At 42.8% G+C, this 21,515-nt stretch overlaps 1 protein-coding gene across 1 annotated transcript in view; it reads left to right on the top strand.

The window, feature by feature from the left end:
* The window catches only part of Onecut2 (one cut homeobox 2), a 126,838-nt gene extending 106,618 nt beyond the window's left edge, over window positions 1–20,220 (top strand). Inside the window, exon 2 of the mRNA XM_063231569.1 lies at window positions 19,778–20,220. Coding sequence (XP_063087639.1) covers window positions 19,778–19,875 — 98 coding nt within the window. The 3' untranslated portion in view covers window positions 19,876–20,220. The remainder of the gene's footprint in view (window positions 1–19,777) is intronic.
* Window positions 20,221–21,515: the final 1,295 nt, after the last annotated feature.

The following is a 21,515-nucleotide window of genomic DNA, read 5'->3' as shown; positions in this document are numbered from 1 at the left end:
CCTTCCCTGGGTTACCATGACCCATAAGATATTCTGCATCAGATTTAAATTAGCAGAGGTAAAACAATAATTTTCTGTTTGGTTTTTAATGTTACGGAGTTCAGATCTGGGCTTCTGCTGATTGCCACACATGCTAGTGGAGATGGAGTTTCTTTCCCTTGTTGGTGTAGCTCCTGCCCTGACTTCTGCCTCAGCTGTTCCAAATCCTGGGTTAGTGACTCCAGCTCCATGTGGGATGCCAGCTCTTTCTGTAATACCAGTACAGTAAAAGTTAGAGGTCTGGAAGCCATGAGAGACCGTTCTCAGGGGAGAACTTCCTTCTTTCCATCTGTCATCGTCTTCTTTGCTGTCCGTTTGCAGTTAAACCTCAGGATCCATTCTCTAACCAGAAGTCACCAAGATCCATACCTACAATTTCCTCTAAGAGTTTTATGGCTTTACATGTATGCCTTTGATCCAGTTTAAGTTAATTTTTGTATATGGTATGACAGTATGGTCCAGTTTTTATGTATTTTCTCAATACTCATTTGTTGGAAAGATTATGCTTTCCTCATAAATTATCTGGGCAGTTGTACTATTTTACATTTTCACCAGTAAGATGCAACAGTTCCAATTTCTCCACTTCTCAGTCAACACTTGCTATTGTCTGTGTCTTTTTTATTATAGCCATCATAAACTAGGTATGAAGCCTCATGTCATTCTGCTTTCAATTTGAATTTTCCTAGTGAAGCATCTTTTCATGTGGACATTCATCTTTCAAAAAATTTTCATTTTTGGAACAGTTAGATATTTGCAGAAAAATTGCAAAAATGGTTGACATACACCTCATAACCACTTTTCACTATGATTAGCATCTTAAGTTAGTACTGTACGCTTGTTACGATTTACAAGCCAATATTGACACAATATGAAAGGAAGCCTATACTTTGTTCATAAATTCTTGGTTTTTACATAATATAATGTGCATTTTAGGATTCCATGTTCTACACAGGCACTGTACCTACTTAGGCCCTCCAGGCTAGACAGTTTCTCAGACATTTCTTATTTGCGATATCCTGACAATTTTGAGGAGAATGGGTCAAGTGTTCTGTAGACTGTCCTTCTGTTGAGAAATGTCTGATGTTTTTGCCATGATTAGACTGGGGTTGGGTTTGGGAGAGACCACAGAAGAGTCATTCTCATCACATCACATCACATCACGAGTATACACATCAACATGACATCAATGTGTTGGTTGTTTCCTTCCCTGTAAAGTTGATTGTCTCCCCTTTCCATGCTATGCTTTTTGGAAGGAAGTCATTATGTGCTTACAAAGTAAAGAACTTTTCTTCTCCCTCACACTGTTTGCCCAGTTTCCCAAGATTTCCAGAATCTTGTCCTCCAATGTTAGATTGTCAGCTTGGCATAGTTCCAGACAGAAGACAGAGAGGGTCTGCAGGGACACCGTGCTGCTCTTCTGTCCTATCCTTTGGCCTTTCCAAGCTTGCTCAAAAGGAGCAGCCTTATCCTGGGGGTAAATTACCTGTCTCTGTTCCTCTTCCCTTAAAATGAAAACAGTATCTCAGGGCTCCAAGGAAAGTCCCAATCTCAGCAGTATGATCTACCATTCCCTAAAAACTCTCTATTCCCCAACTCAAGGAGAAAAACACAGTCATCAGATTAATGATGTACATAAACACACACATGTGTACACACATTCTGTAGAGCAGACCAGTCAGCAAAATTCTGAATCAGGTAGAAATGATCTGTAAGGTCCTGTCTCTTACCTTTTCAGGCTCTCCCCAGAGGTCCCCCAGGCCATCCCCAAGAGCCCCCATTCTGGCCCATGCCCCTAGCCCTGGATATCCTTGTTTCTCTTTCCTCCTGAGCCAGGATACAATTACAAGCTAATTAGTAGCTGGGGTTTCCAACTGTGGCCAAGACACCCTCTCCAGAAGGAAAAACAAACCAGGGGAGGGTGGTTAGAAAAGCAAAGATTGTTGATCTATTTACCTGTCATTTCCAGAGAACTTTGAATGTTCCCTACCTCTGTGGTTTACCCTATAGAAAAGGCAGTGATCATCGAACAGTGAAAAATTGATTCTGCCTCTAAGTGTTTCTACTTAGCCAGGGGATCCAGAGGCAGCTTTAGATTTGCATTTCTATCACTTCCTCTCCAAGCCTGATTAAACTAACCTGTGCTTCCCAAATGCACCATTAGTTTTCACAGCCACCTTTAGCCTCTCACAGTCCTAATCAAACTCTATTTTGGAAGTACTAGTCATTGCTCAGAAACCGAAAAAACTTTCTGCTTTCTCCCTGTGTGAAGTTTTAGAAAAAGGTTTATTTTCCCCTCTAGGCTTATTTTACTTAGCTGAAGTCATTGGAGACAGCATAAACTTTGCATTTTTATCAGACCTCTTTCAAATGTGCTAGCGCTGCAGCTGAATTTCAATGATTGCGTTCAATGATTTGCAGCAGAGTATCAAAAACACCCTCTCCCAGAGCTTCCCTGTTGGTGAGCATCCAGACAGCAAAGCATTTACTATCTATTTATTGTCAAGATGTAGATCGACTCCTTTTTCCTTTCACAAATAATTATGAGCACTCTCGTTTAGGGCCAGCTCACTGAAAGCAACAAAATGTTGAAGAGAATTCAGTCTCCTTCAGAAACTCTTAATACAACTGAGTCAAGGAACATGCATAATATCATTAAATAACACTGTAAAGCAACGTGAATGTGTTTTAGACCAATTCTCTAGGATTTACATGTCCAGTACAGTATAGGTAACTTAAGGGACCAAACCTCATTCCAGCAGTCCTGCTAGGGCTCAAAATGTATTTGGGGTTTTTTTTTCAGGACTAAACTCTGTTGCTACTTTTACAGTCAAAAGAAAACCAGTGTCTCTTTGTGGTTATTGTTAATATCATAGCTTCCTATTTGATCACTTACCTTCTATGGAAGGTTTGCCTAGAAATTAATATAAACTATAATAAAAAATAAAATAAACTATATTCAAAACTAATATAGATTTTCAAAGGAGTTTCTCCTAACACGTGTCTGCTTTCTGCATCTCTCAGCCTCCTGACATTTTGTTTTCCAACTGCTCTAGGGTAGGATCGTAACTTAACTCTCTCAAGCTGTTCATTCTTTTGCTTCTGTACACTGTGATCCCCCAGCTGGTAGTACTCACGCTCTGTGCTCCCTGCCACGCGCCTGTACCCTTTGGTTTAAGAAGAAAACCACAGAGCAGAGACGTTAGGAGCCACCACAGATTAGCACCCTCAGCAGGGCGTGGTGTTCCTCCAGTGTGTGTGACTTGGCCCATGGAGCTGACCTTGCCGACTTACAAATAGATTTTTCTCTCTTTGAGTTCACATCTATGCGCATCGACCCACACTCTCAGCATCACCCCTAGGCTCAAAAAACTCCAACTACTAGCACCTCCAAATTTATCTGCATTTTCTTCCTCTCTTATTCTGCTTAATCATCCCAGGGGAGAGCTGCAGGTCTGTTGAAGGCTATTCCTTGAGCTCTGGATACCGCTCTTTTCTCCTCTGGTAGAACCTACAGCAACCAGCCTCTGTCTTTGATTTTATCCTCAACATATCTGTCTTCACTCTGCTTCTTTTAAAAATAAACAAACAAGGGGGCTAAAGGTGTATCTCTCAGTGATAGAGCATTTGCCTTGCATGTGCAAGGTCCTGAGTTCAATCCCCAGCTCTACCCCCACCCCTGCCAAAAAGGCTCGGAGTCAAAAATAAACAAACAAAAATACTAAAATTTGTTCTGTCCTGCTCTCCCTTCGCTATCACTGTGCTCTCTTTAGCTAATGAGGACATGGGAAGCAGTCTTTTAGTCTCATAGTCACTGCTTCAACACCCAGTCACTCCTTTAACCCTTTGGGACCCCTGTCCGTCTGGGCCATCAACGGTGAAAACAGCTCTGCCAACAAACCCAAGCCCCTCCTCCTTGGGGAAGATGCTGACCATCCTCATCTTACCGATCGTTTATGTAACACTTGGCAGTGTCCATCACCCGCTCCTTTCTGAAATCCTTTCCTCCCTTGGCTTCCCGAGCACCATATTTTCCCAGATCCCTGATTACTGCTGCCTGAGCATCCTCCAAGTGTTCTCTGCCCAGGAGGGGCCATGGAAGGCCCCAGTTCTGTCTCCTCTCAAGTGTCTTTCTGCCTGATTTCACCCATATGCTGACAACACATAAATTTTTATCTATAGTGCAAATATTTCCCTTGGGCTTCATATAAATATAGGTAGTTGCCTATTAGATATCTAAACCCCACTTAAAACTCAACTGAACACTTTTCTGCAAAATCAGTCCTAATTCTTCATCCTGTGAATAGCACTAGGCCATTAGTTTGGTTGTTTAATCCAGAACAGGGACTCACCCTGTGTGTTCTTTCTCATGCATCCCTTTACTAACTGATGATAATGTCACTTGTCCCAGCCACATACCTCATCTTTCCCTTTCTCTGTCCCACCACTGCTGCCTGACTCAAGGCCTCACACCCATCATTTCATTATTGAATTTTTGAAAAGGATCTCAAATGATCTCTCCAGAGCTGTCTCCAATCCATCATCTCTATGGAGCCTGATCATTCATCTGATTTTGTTGCTTTTTCTTTACTTAAATGACCTCAGTGGTTCTCCAGTGTGATAAAGTCCAAAGTCGTTAGAATGTCCTTCAAGGCTTTTCATCCGGACTCTGTCCACCTCTCCGGTTTCATCTCTTACCATCCAGCCTCCCCTCACAAAGCCCAATTGAGAGAGTCACCCAAAGATATTGAAGGAGCCCCTCAACATTTTTTTTTACTGTGGCCTTTTGTGCATACTCTTTCTTCTTTCTGGAACATCATTCTTTGGCTGATAACTCCTACTCATCTTGTAAGACCCAGGTCTGAATGGAAGGTCTCTCCTTTTCCTGCATTCCCATAGCTCCCCCACCCCTACCCCCACTCCTCACTGCATTGTGAGCTGCCTGGAAGAAAGCACTGACATTTTTTTTTTTTTTTTTTGAGGTACTGGGAACTGAACCCAGGGTCTCTGCACTAAGCTGCATCTCACCAATCACAAAGTTGCCTAGACTGGGCTCAAATACTCGGTCTTCCCGCCTCTGCCTTCCAGGGCGCTTGGCTTACAAGTGTGCACCACCGTGCCCTGCTTAAAGTGCTGAGTTTTACCTCTTTTAATAATCTCAGAATCTAGCATATCTTGCACATCGTCGCTACTGAAAATTATTTGTTGAATAAATAAAAGAAATGATGATACAGCAGTCAAAAGCAAAATAATAGCTACCATTCATAGGGAACTTACTATGCACTGGGCACTGCCCTGAGCACTCTACACATATTATCTCAGTTTAATTACTACAAGAAGACCATGAGACATGAGCTACTGTTATCCTCCATTTCAGAGATGGACTGTGATGAGCATAAGTAACCTGTTCACAGTCATAATGGGCTACAGGCTTTTGAAAGCTCAATCCAAGAAAAGAATTTGTTAGCCCGATTTCCCTCCCTGCTGAGACATAGCATCACTGCTGAACTTTGATTACTGACAATGTCACACTATTTGGAGTTCTTGCCATCAGGTATAAACAGCCCCTAAAGAACTGCTGAAGTTAGAATCTAAAATTACTTTATTAAATGACATCCTTAAGAACCTAGGTTTCAGAGGAACAAAAGCAAAAAAAAAAAAAAAAACGGAAGCTGGACCAGGATGATTCTCTCTCACATCAAGAGGAGTCAGCTGTCATTTTGGTTTGGTTTTGTTTTTGATACTGGAAATCAAACTCACAACCTCACATTTGCCAGGTAGACGCTGTGCCACTTAGCTACATCCCTAGTCTCAGCTGTCATTTCCAAGTTCATGGCAGCTAACTTTCCAACTGATTTTTGCCTTTTCATATGTGAGCTTGAGAATTGGTCCCATCACTGAACACTAAATTAATTCACTTTGGTTGGGCTTGCCTGCCTCAGGAAAAAAAATGTTTCTACTTCAAAAAAATAAAAAGGAGAATAAGAAGAGGAGCAGGAGGAAGAACAGAATCTCTGTCACAAGCAGGGAAAGCTTTTTGCTCCCCTAAGATTAACCCCAGACACAGATAACTGCATCTGCACCTGTGCGTGCTCTTGCCTTTTCATGCCCTTGTGGATATCAGAGCCCAATCACAGATCTTAGAGCCCAAGGAGTTGGTTTTCTTGCCATTCAAGGAGCTAAGATGACTTGGCTACAGGTAAATTTATGAAGTCACCTATCTGTAATAGGACTTGACAGTGACAACTTTTCCACTTTGGGTACTTAGTGAGGAAACCTGTGGAAACTAATGAGTCTTGTTGCTTTTGCCTCCAAGATCTTTCCTGTTTCCACAAGGCCGATTCACCTCCTTACCCTCCCTCATAGTTAAACAGTAGGGCAGCAGTCTTGTAACTGCCTCATTCCTACCCCATCTTTCCTCTCCTTGCATAGCCATCAAAATGCCAAAGAAAATCTCTCTCTGTCTCCATGCCCCCCCCCGCCTCTCTCACTCCCCGCATCTCTCTGTCTTTCTCACTCTCTGAATGCCTTCAGTATCTTCCGCTCGCTCGTTACAGAATCCTTCTTGACACCTTAGGCTGGCACTTAAAATCTCTCCAGCTCCCTCCCCATCCACCTGCTCTTTTCTATCCTTACACCAGATGCTCCACTCACATGTCGCCAAACACGCCTGTGCACCTTCCCAGCTCCAGGGGTTTCCCTAGCATCATACTTGGAAAACCCTTCCCTTCCCTAGCTCATCCACCTACAAGGTGTGGTCAAATATATGGTGAAAGTTTAAATTAAAAAATTATGACAAGCTGGGCATGATGGTTCACACTTGTAATCCCAGTACTTGGGAGGCTGAAGCAAAAGGATTACTGTGAGTTCGAGAACAGCCTGGGCTACAAAGTGAGCTCAAGTCCAGCCTGAACTGCATAGTGAACCCCTGTCTTAAAAAGACACAAAAAAATTCATTACAGTAAAAGATACATTATCATTAAGCCCCCTAAAGTTATCCCACTTGCATTAAACGTGATTTTCCTGTTGTTCTTTCCTCTTGCTGAAGATGTTCTAGAAGTAACCTTTTGTGAGTGTCTTTACAGATACAACTAAAAATATAGTGGATGCTGCTGCCAAGTGCAATCCAACAGAAAGGCAGGCTTATAAAGGGAGTATAAAAGGCACGTGTCTGTAGCTACCTTACTCGCCAGATATGGCACTGGGTCGCCTTTGGCTCTTCCTCCAAATCAAAATGCCCATGAAAAGTAAACATTTTGAATTGATTCAACTAAATGCTCATGAAAAAGGAGTTCTAGAACTGCATCAGAAAACAATAAGAACACTGAGATATGTGTGTTTGATGTAAGGGAGAGTGGTTTGAGGGAATTAATGGCAATGTGGTTTTCTTCTTCTCCTCCTCCTCCTCCTTCTCCTCCTCCTCCTCCTCTTCCTCCTCCTTCTCCTCTTCCTCCTTCTTCTCCTCCTCCTTCTCCTTCTCCTCTTCTTCCTCCTCCTCCTCCTCCTCCTTCTCCTCCTCCTCCTCCTTCTTCTTCTTCTCCTCCTCCTTCTCCTCCTCCTCCTTCTCCTCTTCTTTCTCCTCCTCCTCCTCCTTCTCCTCCTCCTCTTCCTCTTTCTCCTCCTCTTCTTTCTCCTCCTCCTCCTCCTTCTCCTCCTCCTCCTATTCCTTCTTCTCCTCCTCCTCCTTCTCCTCCTCCTCCTCCTCTTCCTCCTCCTTCTCCTCCTCCTCCTTCTTCTCCTCCTCCTTCTCCTTCTCCTCTTCTTCCTCCTCCTCCTCCTCCTTCTCCTCCTCCTCCTCCTTCTTTCTCCTTCTCCTCCTCCTTCTCCTCCTCTTCCTTCTCCTCTTCTTTCTCCTTCTCCTCCTCCTTCTCCTCCTCCTCCTCTTCCTCTTTCTCCTCCTCTTCTTTCTCCTCCTCCTCCTTCTCCTCCTCCTCCTTCTCCTCCTCCTCCTCTTCCTCTTTCTCCTCCTCCTTCTTCTCCTCCTCCTTTTCCTCCTCCTTTTCCTTCTTCTGCTCCTCCTCCTCCTTCTTCTTTTCTTTTTGTTTCTTAGAGACTTACTGTGTAGTTTGACTGGCCTTGAACTCACCAAGATCTTCCTGCCTCAGTTTCCCAAGTGCTGGAACAATATATTTTTCTGTAATAAATTCTTTCAAATCTAAAAATATATTTTAGCATTTGATCATACCTTGAATTGAGTTCTACCAGTAAAACACACTACATAGTTCAGATGAATCTTCCCTCAGGAAATACTTAGAAAATATAGATGAAATACAAAAATAGCTTATGAAGAATATCAAAGATTTGATAAGATGATGAAAACTTTCTAATCAAGGTATAGTAGAGACCTTATACCTAGAGTAGAAAGCACAACAGCTTTTGTCCTAGATGCATTTGCTGACACAGAAGAGACTGTTGAGCTGCTGGACTAAGCTTCTGGCAATCTTTCAAAAGCTGAGAGGATAAAAGATAGTCTAGAGCCCACCACGAGCTGGGATGCTAAGAACTGCCTCACAGGCAACTCAGACAGCAGAAAGCATATCAGGCCTCAAGAGTTTGTCTGTTCAGCCTGGAAGGTACTGAGCCCTGAATTTGCATTAAGTTTGTTGCCCCAGAAGAATGTAACAAAAACAAACAAACAAATGACTATCTCCCTAAGTGAAGATGACATTATATGAGATTATATATACTTGTATAAAAAAATCTTTCAAATACAATGACCAGCACATGATCAAAAATAACTAAGCCCCTCCAGGAGCAGGTCAAAACCAGTCATTAACATTAAACTTTGATAGCACAAAGGTTCATATTATACTTCTAGAGTAGGTTTCTCATAAATAGAAAAGAAGAGTGTGAAACTTCTAACTAAGGAAAAAAGATGGGCCCATGACAGTTATCAACCCAAAAGAAGGCAAGAGAAAAAAGGGCACACAGCAGGACCTAGAAGCCCAGGTTCTATTAATCCTTTAAGGTGCAGCGCAGATGTCTGCTCCTCCACCAGCAATTCTTCTCCCCAGCCCCCCAATACTGTACTTTCTTCAGATTTCTACTCTATCCCTTCCCCTGCCATGTTTATCTTTCCAGTTGTATTTTGAATAATTTGAAAGGAGATATTCTACTTATTCATTGTTGAATCAATCATATGTTGAATGCATAGCACAGTGTTCGGCTTATAATAGTATTCCACAAATACACATTTAATTGAAAATCACTTGAAATGGATGGACTAAAAGAACACTGAGGAGTGGTCATTATGGAGCTGCCGGTGATCATACTTGCCTGCAAAGAAGAGCATGTGGGCCACAGAGGCTATGAGGCTACTATTCCACATCCAGGCCATTAGTCCAAGAGCTTCTGATCCATGTGTGCTAATCAGATTCCTCCATAAGATTCAATATACAAAGAGCAATAAGAGAAAATTGGATTTTCCTACATATCACATACTGTAAAATATACCTGCTAGAAGCCATCTTCCTTCCTATGCAAAGAGAGTCATCTGGAAATAGACCCAGAGCTCAAAGTCAAGTACAGTTAGAGTTGGGAGTGGGGAAGATCCCTGAAAGCTTTGTTTAGCATTTGGATTTGGCTAAGACCAAATTTATATCCACCTTGGCTTTTTGGTTGAAGAGCCAGTAAGTTACCTTGTACCTTAAACTAATTTGCTTTGAGTCTCTACGACTTCTAACCAAAAAAATTCTGACAAACAGAAAAGATTTTCATTAAAAATTCTACCTGGGGACTCTCAGGCCAATATGCTTTGAGAAAGACAAGGACACATAGATGGTAGAAGACACTTCGCCAGACATTTGAATCAGACCTAATAGAACTGACTGTAAAGAACATAAAAACTCATTGACAATATAAAGTAATTCTGCTGAATTTTTAAACAAATAAATAAGAATTCATACATCTAAGTATGTGTGGACTTTTTCATGGTAGTTACCTGGGAAATAAATACTTATTCCAATCACTTGGTAACAACGAGGTAGATCAAGAGTTTGTACAGGATGGGGGGCCCTGTGTTAGAAGGGGCAGGAGGTAATGGGCAAATGAGGAACAGGGAGATGGGAAAAGGAATCCAGGAGTCATCCAGACAGGAATTAAGGTCAAGAAATGCCAAGGGTTCACAGTAAACTCACTGGCAGAGCACAATTGGAAACAGAGATTCACAGAGGGCACAGGTCCACTCTCTGCACTGAGCCCTGGACAGCTTGATTCTGGCAGGATACACCACTCCACAGTCAGGGCAAGGCCTGGCGCCAGCTAGAACGAGGGGCAGGAGTGTCCATCACTTCTGACGGGAAGACTCCAGGCAGTGCCCAGACACTGTGGCCTCTGATAACAATGCTGTTGGGAGCATTCAAAAGGCAAGAGCCAAAGAAAGAGATGGAGTGAGGCAGGTTCGCTTGGGGCCGGGAGCCCGAGCCCTACGCAGGGTGAAGACTCTGGCTTTTCTCCTCCCGTTCCTGAGGACATGAATATGGATGTTGTCAGTTTCTTCATTAAGATTTTATAAGCCTCAGTGAAAATTTGCTTCCTCTTTATGTCCATCTCTTTCACACACACACACACACACACACACACACACACACACTGGCCTGAGCTAGAGAAATCCCTCTCCCATATTATCTGCTCCTGTCTCTCTCCATGCCATCCCCCATGAGCATTGATACAATATTTATTAAGGCTTAAATAGCACTGTTAAGTGCACACGTTGATTTAGAATGATGGAGTGTGTCAAAGCAAAGAACGGGAACTCAGCCATAGAGAAGGGACCCCCAAAGGACAAGTATATACATCATTAGCTAAAGACTCAAGCTAGCAAATATCACCAGCCCAAGAAGAGGCATTCTTTGATTAGAACTTTTTTATACCCCTGTTGTTGACACTGATTTTTAATAAACATAACTTTAAAAATCATATAAAACAATACCTACCTAGATTAAAACATTAAAGCCATATGGACTAGTATTAAATGAACTGTAAATTTCCCAGCTCATCTTCCATACCCACATCCCACACTTTGAAGGAAATCCTTTTAATCCTTTATTTTTAATTCTGGTAAGTTATCACTGTGAGTCTTCACTTTTGACTTACCAAGGCAGTACCAAGGCATTGCCACCTTCTTGAGTGGAGGGAAAATTTAGTTCACTTACAACATTTTCAATCTCACCTACTCTGGGTTTTGTTATATTGACATGTTGAGTTCTTTATTTGTCTTTATCCTTTTAAATACTATGTCTTAAAGCATAAGCTTTAATTAATATATAATCCTAAATTTGTATTCCATATTTTTTAGACAATATGTCTTGCCTCACTCCAAAATAAAATGCAGACATTTTCATCTTCTCCTTACCCTTCCCCTCCAACTCCCCCAGTTGAATTCCAGCAGCTGAAGCATTATCTACACGGGACCAATTACTACACACCCATCCTAGTCCACGGCTATAAGTCTTCAGTTTTGACTATAAAATTTGAAACTAGTAACCATTTAATTATAATTATACAAATATGAGAAAATTGGAGAAATGGTATGACATAAAGTAATCCATTGAAAAGGAAATATAATCAAATAACACCAAATGATTCTCTCAAAGGAAAATGTCCCAAGGATAAAGTTAAATGAATTGTCTTATCTTGTGTTTCATTTGTTACTCATATGTTTACTGATATTTTTTGTCTTGTTTTTGGTACCCGGGATTGAACTCATGACCTCACACTTGCTAGGCAGGGGCTTATGTCACTGAGCTAAATCCCCAGCCTTCTAATTTTACATTTGAAACAACACTTTCATCTTTAATTTTTCCATTTTTTCTTGCATTTTCTTTTTTCCTGTAAAGGGAGAACAAAGCCTAAGTTTTCTTCCTCACTGGGCTAAGATTTCCCATCTTCTTATTTGTTTTGCATGTTAAGTGATCTATTTTATTTCCTCCCCCGTGAGGCTGGGGATTGAATCTAGGATCTTATGCTTACTAGGCAACCACCATTGAGCTACATCCGCAGCCCTTCATTCTATCCTTGAGGATATACTTTTATGTGTCCTGTAGTGATAGGGTCAACCCCTTTTTCATTCCTTTTTCCCATAAAAATATTTCAACCTAAAAACTTGGGAGAGGAAAGTTAGAACACACCCTGTGCTAAGCTTTGCTTAAACTTCCCTTGAGATGAATCATTTGTTAGTGAAAATGCAAAACAAATGTATGCTTTGGCCACAGATAACAATAGAAAATTTACCATGAAAATTAAATCCAAAATTTAAGCCCTGTTTATCATCTTCTGGGCAACAATAATTATGAAAGAATCCTTCCAAGATAACATACTTTCTAAGTCAAGAAGCCTTCGGGGGAACTGAGGAGTGAGGAGGGTTTTTCTGTGTTTTGTCATCTATAATATAGTGTGGAAACAATGGTGAGGAGAAGGGGATTCTGTTCTCTTGTTAATTACTCTCCGTTCTGACGATAGTCCCGCAACACTCAGAGCCTCAGTTACCTCTGCTCTATAATGGGCATAAATGCTCTTGCTGCAGGTCTTTTGTAGTTGACACAAGGAGAAAAGGAGCTGAAGCTCTGATACACAGGACCTCAACAAATATTTGTTGGTTGATTAAAGGAAGAGTTCAAGTCGTTGGCTCATGTTAGGGGCCTGGTGGTTTGGTGGCTAAAGTCCAGCAGGGATGATCAGCATTCCTGGCAGCTCCCAGCTTGGCATGAAGAATGTTCCAGTTTCTGTCAGCTTTCCCAGAGAACTTTCCAGAATGACTTTGGTGATCACTGCTGTAAGAAAGGTAGCTCAGTTCCTGGTCTTTCTGAGCCCACTGGTCACTGGCCTTAACCAGACAACAGTTTCTTGCAGGACGGAAGAGGAGCTATCTATAAGAAGATATCAAAAGGGCAGGGGGATGAGGAGACTGACAGAAAAGGGTGGGAATTATGAGAAGCCAAATATTACATCCTTTTAGAGAGAGGGAATAAGGACCCAGAAAGGAAAGGGACTTACCTGGTCAGTGTCTGAGCCAAAAGTAGTTTTACATAATATGTAGCCTTTGCATAGTACATCACTGGGGACCCAACTTCAAGTGCTTCATGTGTGGAGGCACTTTGTTGAGGTGGGCGTCCCTCCTCACTGTGTTCTAGGGAACCGCTGTACACCTACTTCAAGATGAGGAAAATTTCGAACCTGCCATGATTTGAATTTTCCAATCAAACTCACATAGAAATTTAATCCTTACTGTGAGTTATTAAAGAGTGGAACATTTAAAAGAGCCATCATAAATGTTTTAATCCATTCTCCTGATTCATGAATCAGTGGGCTATCAAGGGCATGACTTTGTTCAAAAAGCAAGCTTTTAGACTAGGGATGTAGCTCAGTAGTAGAGTGCTTGCTTGCCTTGCACATGGTAGAGCCTGTGACCAACCCCTAGTACCACTACCACCATCAAAAAAAAGCCCCTCTCTCTAGCAAGCTCGCTCTGCCTCTCTATGTGATGCCCGGTACCACCTTGTCACTCCACAGAGAGACCCCACTAGCAAGAAGGCCCTCATCAGATGAAGCTCCTTGACCTTAGACTTCCCAACCCCTAGAACTGTAAGGAATAAGCTTATTTTTTCTTTATTAATTACCCAGCCTGTGATAGTTATAGCAACAGAAAATAGACTAAGACAGACCCCAGTCCTGCATAAGTACCTGTGAGAATTCAGCTTGGGAGAGATATCATGGAGGGCCAGTTCCCCGGCCCATGCCCAAGCCATTTCCTTCTCCAGTGACCTTGAGGACTCTTGACCCAACTTCCAGGTCCGCTGCTGGCTCTAAGACCCCATCTGGTCAGGGCACACATTTCCCTACTTGGCACCAAATCCCAGAAGTGCCCCACACAATCCAGCCTGGAGCTGTCTCCCAGGGCCCTAGGGCCCCAGTAGAGAAGGTTAATGGCAGGAAGCCATAATATATTAAAACAATGGATTAAAACAAACAGGAGCATTTTGTATTGTGTTACACATCACTTTCCTCACGACTGACAACAGAAAAAAATCAAAGGCGGTAAAAGACAATCGTAGACCATAATGGTCTAATAACGTGGTGATAAAAGTGCTTGTGGGAGCAGCTTGGAGGAGGCCGCTGTGCAGGAATCAAAGCCCCCTCCAGGTCCTCGTGCAGAGACATTACCGCTTAAGTGCTCGGTTAAGACTTCCTCCAAATGCAGCCTCGCTGGAGATCGTAATTAGGCCTCAACTGTGGGCCATATTCACACATTGTGCATCATCCTTAAAGATGACAGAAAAAAATTACCCGGGGCTATGCAGAGTGCACCTCAGATCTTTTATCATTGTCCTCTGTGGGAAAAAACAAGAAGAGAAAATCTACTTAATAATCCCCTGTCTAAGTGCAGCCCTCTGAATACTGACCAATATGATTGTTTTATTTTCAAATAGAAGAAAGTCAGGCAAACAGGAAAGTCCTGAGCGACTGAACCCTGAGGTTACATTTCAGCCTAAGAACATGGTCAATGACAGCAGAAATAGGAGTATAGGACATTTTCCATTCCAGTGAAACAAAAACTCCAAAAGTGTCCCAGACCAAGCAGTTATGGATATACCAGCCCAGATTTAATGGCCTCTGGGAGGAGGCACCTTTGGAAAACACTTTCACCTTCTAGTAGTCTGTATAAGAAAATGACACGCCACCGAAATGTCAGCCAGCTTTCCATGATGACTTCTTTCTGTCCCCACCTTCTCGCCACAAGCCTGTTCCCATTCTTAAGTGATGGCTCATGGGAAAGTTCCTAGGAAATAACTTTCTAAGAATTGACAATCGGGGCTGGGGATTTAGCTCAGCGGCATAAGCGCCTGCCTTGCAAGCAGGCAGTCGTGAGTTCGATCCCTGGTACCGATAAAAACGAAAAAAAAAGAATTGACAACCACGTTGGCTCGTTACTCATCTTCCCCACCCAGCGTGAGTCCTGGCTTGCTGCTGCCTTCCAGGTCACATCTGCACCCCGCAGGAACACCAAGGTCAGTTCCCCAGGGGATGGTCCTCGACTCAATTTCAGGTCACTCTTGCATTTAATCTGGTCTACTTGCTGTCATTTCTTCTTTTTTAAAATGACCTCTTCTTTTAAGAGTGACATTTTTGCTCTGTTTGTTGTTGTTGTATTGTGTTTTCTGCTTCCCACTGCCAGTAGACCATTACATTTACACTGGCCCTTCTGTATACCCTATCTTGCCCTTGGCCACATATTACTTTGCACACTTGTTTTTGTTTGTGTGTGTGTGTGTGTGTGTGTGTGTGTGTGTTAATACTAGGGAACTACATTCCCCCACCCCTCCCCCATTGCCTGCGATGTGTTTGGCCTAGGACCTTGTGTCATGGTTTATGTTTGTGTCCCCCAGGCCTCATGAGTTTGCATTGTGTACTTGTGATTGGTTCATTGTCTAGCGCTTGGATTGATAGTGTCAGTGCTCCACCCACATAGGGGTGGAGCCAGGATGTGATGTAATGGCAGGAAGAAGGTATGTCTTTCTCTTTTTGCTGGTTCGAGCTTGCTGTCGGCGGCTGCCATGAACTGCAGTCCAGCCATGCCCACCTGTCTTGGAGCCAACTGAGTGTGGACTGAAACCTCCAAAAACTATAAGAAATAAACCTTTCCTTTCCCAACTTTGGGCTTCAGGTATTTTGTCTCAGTGACGAGCATAAAGTAACTAAGACACCTTGCCATTCTCCTGCCTCAGCCTCCCAACTGTGCCACTATGTCCAATCTCTCTTGGCTTTTCCATGGGTAAGGTCTTCTCAAACACATAACATTTAGTCCCATTTTGCTCATGGCAAAACCACAAAAATCCTTACGTAAATGTCTGCACAGTTAGATACAACCAGTCTCATCTGGAGACCTAGTGGGAAAGAGACCTGAAATTTCTAGACCATGCCTAGATTTAGCTTTAGCTGTTAATTTTTATTTTACGGTAACTTCCCACTCACATACATGCAGCAAAAAACAATTTCCTCCTCATCATTATAAGACTTAGAGAAAAATCGGGGCTGGGGATTTAGCTCAGCGGCATAAGCGCCTGCCTTGCAAGCAGGCAGTCGTGAGTTCGATCCTCGGTACCGATAAAAAGGAAAAAGACAAAAAACAAAACAAAACAAAAGACTTAGAGAAAAATAGTCTATATTTTCTTTGCCTAGTTTTGTCAAGATATGAATATGAGAAGAGAGATACAATCTAAGAGAGAAAAAAATAGAATTTTAATTATCTCAATAGATCAAACAAATGACCATCCCCAGTCCCCTCTTTTTAAAATCTTAAATATACTCAAGGTGTATAATGGGAAATTTATGTACACATTTTTTTTCTTTTTTTTTTTTCTTTGATACTGGGATCGAATTCATAACCTTCTCCTTGCCAGGCAGGCGCTTAGGCCACTGAGCTAAATCCCCAGCTATGCATACATTTTATAGTGACTATCATAGTCAAATTAGCTAGCACGTCCTTTAGACTTCTAGGATTGGTTCATTTTACAACTGAAATTTTGAACCCATCAACCAACATCTCCCCATTCTCCCCCTACGCACAGCTCCTGACAACCCCAATTCTGTTTCTATGTGTTTGAATTTTTTAAGAATTTACATATAAGTGAGGTTGTGCAGTGCTTCTCTTCCATGTCTGGCTTATTGCAGTTAGCAAAATGTCTTTAGGTCCTCTCTGTTGTCTCAAATAAGCTTCTGTGTTTTTAATGAAAAAAATCCTAAAACAAAAGGTATTAATTGAAAAAGGTGGAACTCAATCTCCAATCACATGATTCCATGACTACTTTTTTCTACCCCATCATACTTTTTCATTTCACAGAAGGGAAGAAAACCCCACATACAACTATATAGTTCACAGTACTCTAAAATTACTTCTGAGTTGAATATACAAAGTAGTATATAGCTGTTAGTATTTATCTCTAGTTAGTGCTCTTGTGTTCTGTTTTTTCTATTTAAAGTTATTAAATAGTGAACTTCCTACGTATGAGTATAATCAACATGCATGTAATACTAGCAGTGTGGCAATCACCACCACGAATCCAACAAACTGTTTCCTTTCAACATGCACATTTAACAAAATGACAATTCCCAGCATCCTTTGCAGCGAGGTGCAGCCAAATGACCTCTTTCTGGCCCTAAGAATGAAGGCAGAAAGAGTGTTGTTGTCAGAGCTCAGATCCAGTATCCTGAAGGCTTCCTTGCAATTCTCTGTTCAGCCTCGCTTTGCCTGATCCTAGCAGATCCAGGAAGAACAGCCAAGTCACTATGTGCAGAAGTCTGGCTCCACAAGTGATGGTGTGGAGGAAAGAAACTCCTTTCCCCCACCAACCCACGTTAGATTGTGAGGTAGGCAAGAAGTAAACTTTCACCGTGCTAAGCTACCAACCTCGGGAGGTGTTTGCTGAAACAGTTGCGCTACTCTGAGTGCAGAGATTTAGTTACTATCCCATTGTCTTGGCAAATCATAGTCTGTTTAACCACTTTCCTGTCATGGATATCTTCATTATTTCTAAATAATTCCATGCTCATCTTTGAACAAATTATAGTTTTCATTTGCTCCTTCTGGCTTATATTCATGGAGTGTATTTCCCAAAGGGGTATTAGCAGGGGAATTACCAATGCATTATCAGGGGATAAACCGTTTCATAGCTCTTGTTTCTCCTCACCAGACGGCTCTCCAGGAACACTGGAGCAAATGAATGCTGCATCAGCACTGTCTGCTCTTTCCCATCCCCGGCAAACAGCCCTAGGTTTCATTATTTTTAGTTTGTGAATGTCGTGACACCAATTAGAAAGTGCTTTTACGGACACCAATTAGACAGCGCTTTCACCGGGGGCATTTAGGCTGCACACTCGGTGTGAATTCCGCTGTATAGAGCCCCATCAGCCCCTCCCTGTTTCTTCCCTTGGCCTGCCTCTGATACAGGCTGCCACAGGGACAGTCCTGGGTCCTGCATTAGCAAAGTGATGACATCGCAAAACGCAGTAAAAGGAATCAAGCTTTCACTTCTATGTTACAAAATTGGCCTCTGGAAACTCACAGCAGAGACTGGAGAGTTAAGAGGGAAAAGCTGTCTGTGTTTCAAAGCTGGGCTTTTGAGCCTAAGAAGCCTCGGGCCTGAAGGACTCAGGGCATACGGTTTAGGTATAAATAATAGATTTAGAAGAATTTGTGATCATTCTGAGCCAGGCTCTGTGCCCCAGGGTAGACCAAGGTGATGGAGAAGGACATAAGAAAGGAAAGAGCCTAAGGATGGCCTCCAAAGAGGGGGGTGTGACAGGAGCCTGGAGGGCAGACGCCATCCAGCCCCTGCCTCTGCAGGTGCCCCAGACTTGCCCAATTGTGCAGGAAGGTTTCGCAGAAGTGTTGTTCTGAGGGCTCTGGGTATAGCCAGGATAGAAGCTCCAGGCCTTACTCTTATGGAGAAATGTTTTAATGAGGGAAATATAATAACAACAAAAAAATTACACATACCTTTGGCTCTCTGACTCTGTGTATTCCATATCTGTGAATTCAGGGGGCCAAAAATATGGATGAACAATTGCACCTGGGTTACACATGTACAGACATTATTCATGTCATTGTTCCCTAAATACAGTAATTATGTAACATTTATATCACATAAGGTATTATGAGTAATCTAGAAATATGTTAAAGAATATGGGATGGGGTTCATGGAGTTATTTGTGAATACTCTGGCATTTTCTCTAAGACTCGAGTGTCCAGAGTTATACATGTCTGTAGAGCATCCTGGAACCAGTCTCCTACAATCACTGAGGAACAACTCTATGTACACACACGTGTGTGTGCTTGCATGAGTGTACACATATATAACATCAGTGGTGGCAAGTGTCCCAAAGACAAATAGAACAGAGCAAGGGATGATAGTGTTATTTTAAACTGCAAAAATGTGACATTTTCAGTTGTGGGGAAGGAGCTCTGAGCATATTTAAATATGCAGCATTTCAGGAAGTGAGAATAGCAGGCACAAAAGCCCTGGACTGATGCGTGTCCTGACGTATCAGATCCATAAGGAGGCCAGGATGGCTGGAGCAGATGAGAGGGAGAGAAAACATCCGAGTGGCAGACAAAGGATCAGGCTGTCTGGGCAGTCAGGACAGGGGCAGCTGTAATTAACACAGGGCGCTCCACCCCTCTCCCAGCACAGTGTACAGTGTCAGGTTCGTGTGGGCTCTGAGGGCTCAGGCAAGGAAGAGTGGGGAACCTCAGGGTGGAAGTGTCGCACTCATTCACCACTGCCATTTACAAACACAGTGAAGAGCTCTCACAGAAGCACGTGGCCACTTGCTCCCCATCATGGTCTTTGGTCCCTCTCCTGCTGATCTCTAGGTCTCCCTTCCGCACACAGCAAGCCAGTGCCTTCCCTGGACCTTTCAGAGGCTGCCTGCGAGTTGCTAAGCAAAGTCCAAAGCAGAAGCCGTCTTTGGACTCCTGGATCCCACTCCCCTCCTCAAAGCTGCTAAAGCCACACCGCTGCAGGCCTGGCCTACCAGGGATGTGCGCTGGGCTTAAATTCTCATGCTTCCTCGACATCAGGAACTTAGACTAAAGCAATCTGATGATGTGAAGAAACAACGTATGCACTGAAATTTTAATTAAACCTTCATGTAAGTCCATTACTAACATAGATAAATCTCTAAGTGGGTGAATGTGAAAAAGAGATTCTCTCCCTCTGGCAACGTCTTTTTTCTATTCTGGCAGGTAAACAGGTTCACAAGCACGCACCCCTGCATGCTCCAGAAAAACCAGGGATCAAGAATCTGGCACCAGTTATCGACAGATGGCCACTCCTGCTCTAAATGAACTGCAGCCTGGGCCTCCTTTCATCTCCAAGGCCATTTGGCATAACCCATTCATCTGCGCAGACTGTCAGCTTCTCTCTCCCGGACTTCTCCTGTGACCTTCAGTTTATTCCCTACCCATGCCTGTGTGCGGCGGCTGAACTGGATTGATTAAAGTTTTAGCCCTGTCTTGTTTTAATTCAAGAGCTAAACAAAGCATTTAAATGAACTCTTAGCAGCACTGACTGTCAGGATTCTGGAATCTGGTTAACATTTTTCCCTCAACAACTTTGTTTCCCATTATCATTGTTCTGTCTCCAGGTTGGCTTCTGGGTAAAGTTCACAGTTGGTTAAAAATGACATCATCCAAGTGGGTGAGAGTAGATTAATGTTCGCCTCCATCCATCCATCCATCACTGGAGATCCTGGGGTCATTACATGTGCATCAGGCACGATTTCCCTCCATGTCCCATAATTCATCCACAAGTCTAATGAACCGGGATGGAGTTTGTTGGTTTCCCCCAGTTTTGACTGGAAGAAATGAGAATTCTTTGGTGCTCAGCCTCTTTCATCCTAGAGAGAGACTGTGTGGAGAAGAGGGTAGAAAGTCCCCATGCAGTGACATAAATGTCAGAGCGCACTCATTCATCATTGCTATTTACAAACACAGTGAAGAGCTCTCACAAAAGCACAGACACAGAATGCACACCTTTTCTTCTTTCCTGGGTCTTCAGTCAGATTGCTATTTTTCAGGGAGTCATCTGGTCCCTCCATTCTGTTATTCCACTGTAATTGCCTGTGGTTCCTTTTATGACAGAGGAAGGAACATGGAAAGAGGCCCAGGCATTCATCACCCAGAGCTAGATCAGACACCACATAGCACCACACCATGCCCTCACTAAACTCTCAAAGGTCTGCTCATCCATCCATCCATCCATCCATCTATCCATTCACCCACACATCCATCATCCATCTGCTATCATCCACTCACCCATCCATCCATCCATCCATTCATTTATTTAACTCGACAAGTATTTATCACTTGCTTGCTATATGATAGCTATTAGGTCAGGTGGTATCTTTAAAAATATTCAGGTATATTAAAATTTTTTTTTAATTCAGGTATAATGAAGTCAGCAGATTAAGAGATGATGCCATTGATAAAATAGTTTATTACTTACATTTCCCGAGATAGAAAAAGGGACATAGTGCCCAGTCATGCCATAGAGTCGCAAGGAAAGCACCAGTAAAGCAGAAGGCTTGAGGGGAAACCATGTGCAAGTCCCTTTACTGTGGTTGTCAGGAGGAAAAAAGAGAGAAACAGGATAAACTACCAAGCCATGTAGGACTACATCATTTGAATAAGTTTGGTGGGCTTGTGATAACAGTGTGGTCCCACGTTGTCTGATATCAGATCCTGGGGTGACTGGGGCAGGAAGAATATGTCAGGGCCGCCTAAGCCTGATGAAAGGGTGGAGGATAAGGTTTGGACTGGGATTGGTTGGTTTGCATATCAAAGGTGTTCTCATAGCCAAGTTGTTTGCTATCTCTAGGAATTTGCTAAGCCTGGCAAGGGCAGTACCTCCCTGAGTCCACAATGCCCCAACATGTCAAAGCATCATGAAATATAGAAAACAAGAAACATGATTAATAGATGG

This window comes from Cavia porcellus, unplaced genomic scaffold (genome assembly GCF_034190915.1).
Source record: "Cavia porcellus strain 051 isolate PalLab524CR breed Dunkin Hartley unplaced genomic scaffold, mCavPor4.1 scaffold_20, whole genome shotgun sequence".
NCBI classification, from domain to species: Eukaryota; Metazoa; Chordata; class Mammalia; order Rodentia; family Caviidae; genus Cavia; species Cavia porcellus.
Note: the sequence above shows the minus strand (reverse complement) of the source record. Positions and strands in the feature narration are given on the sequence as shown.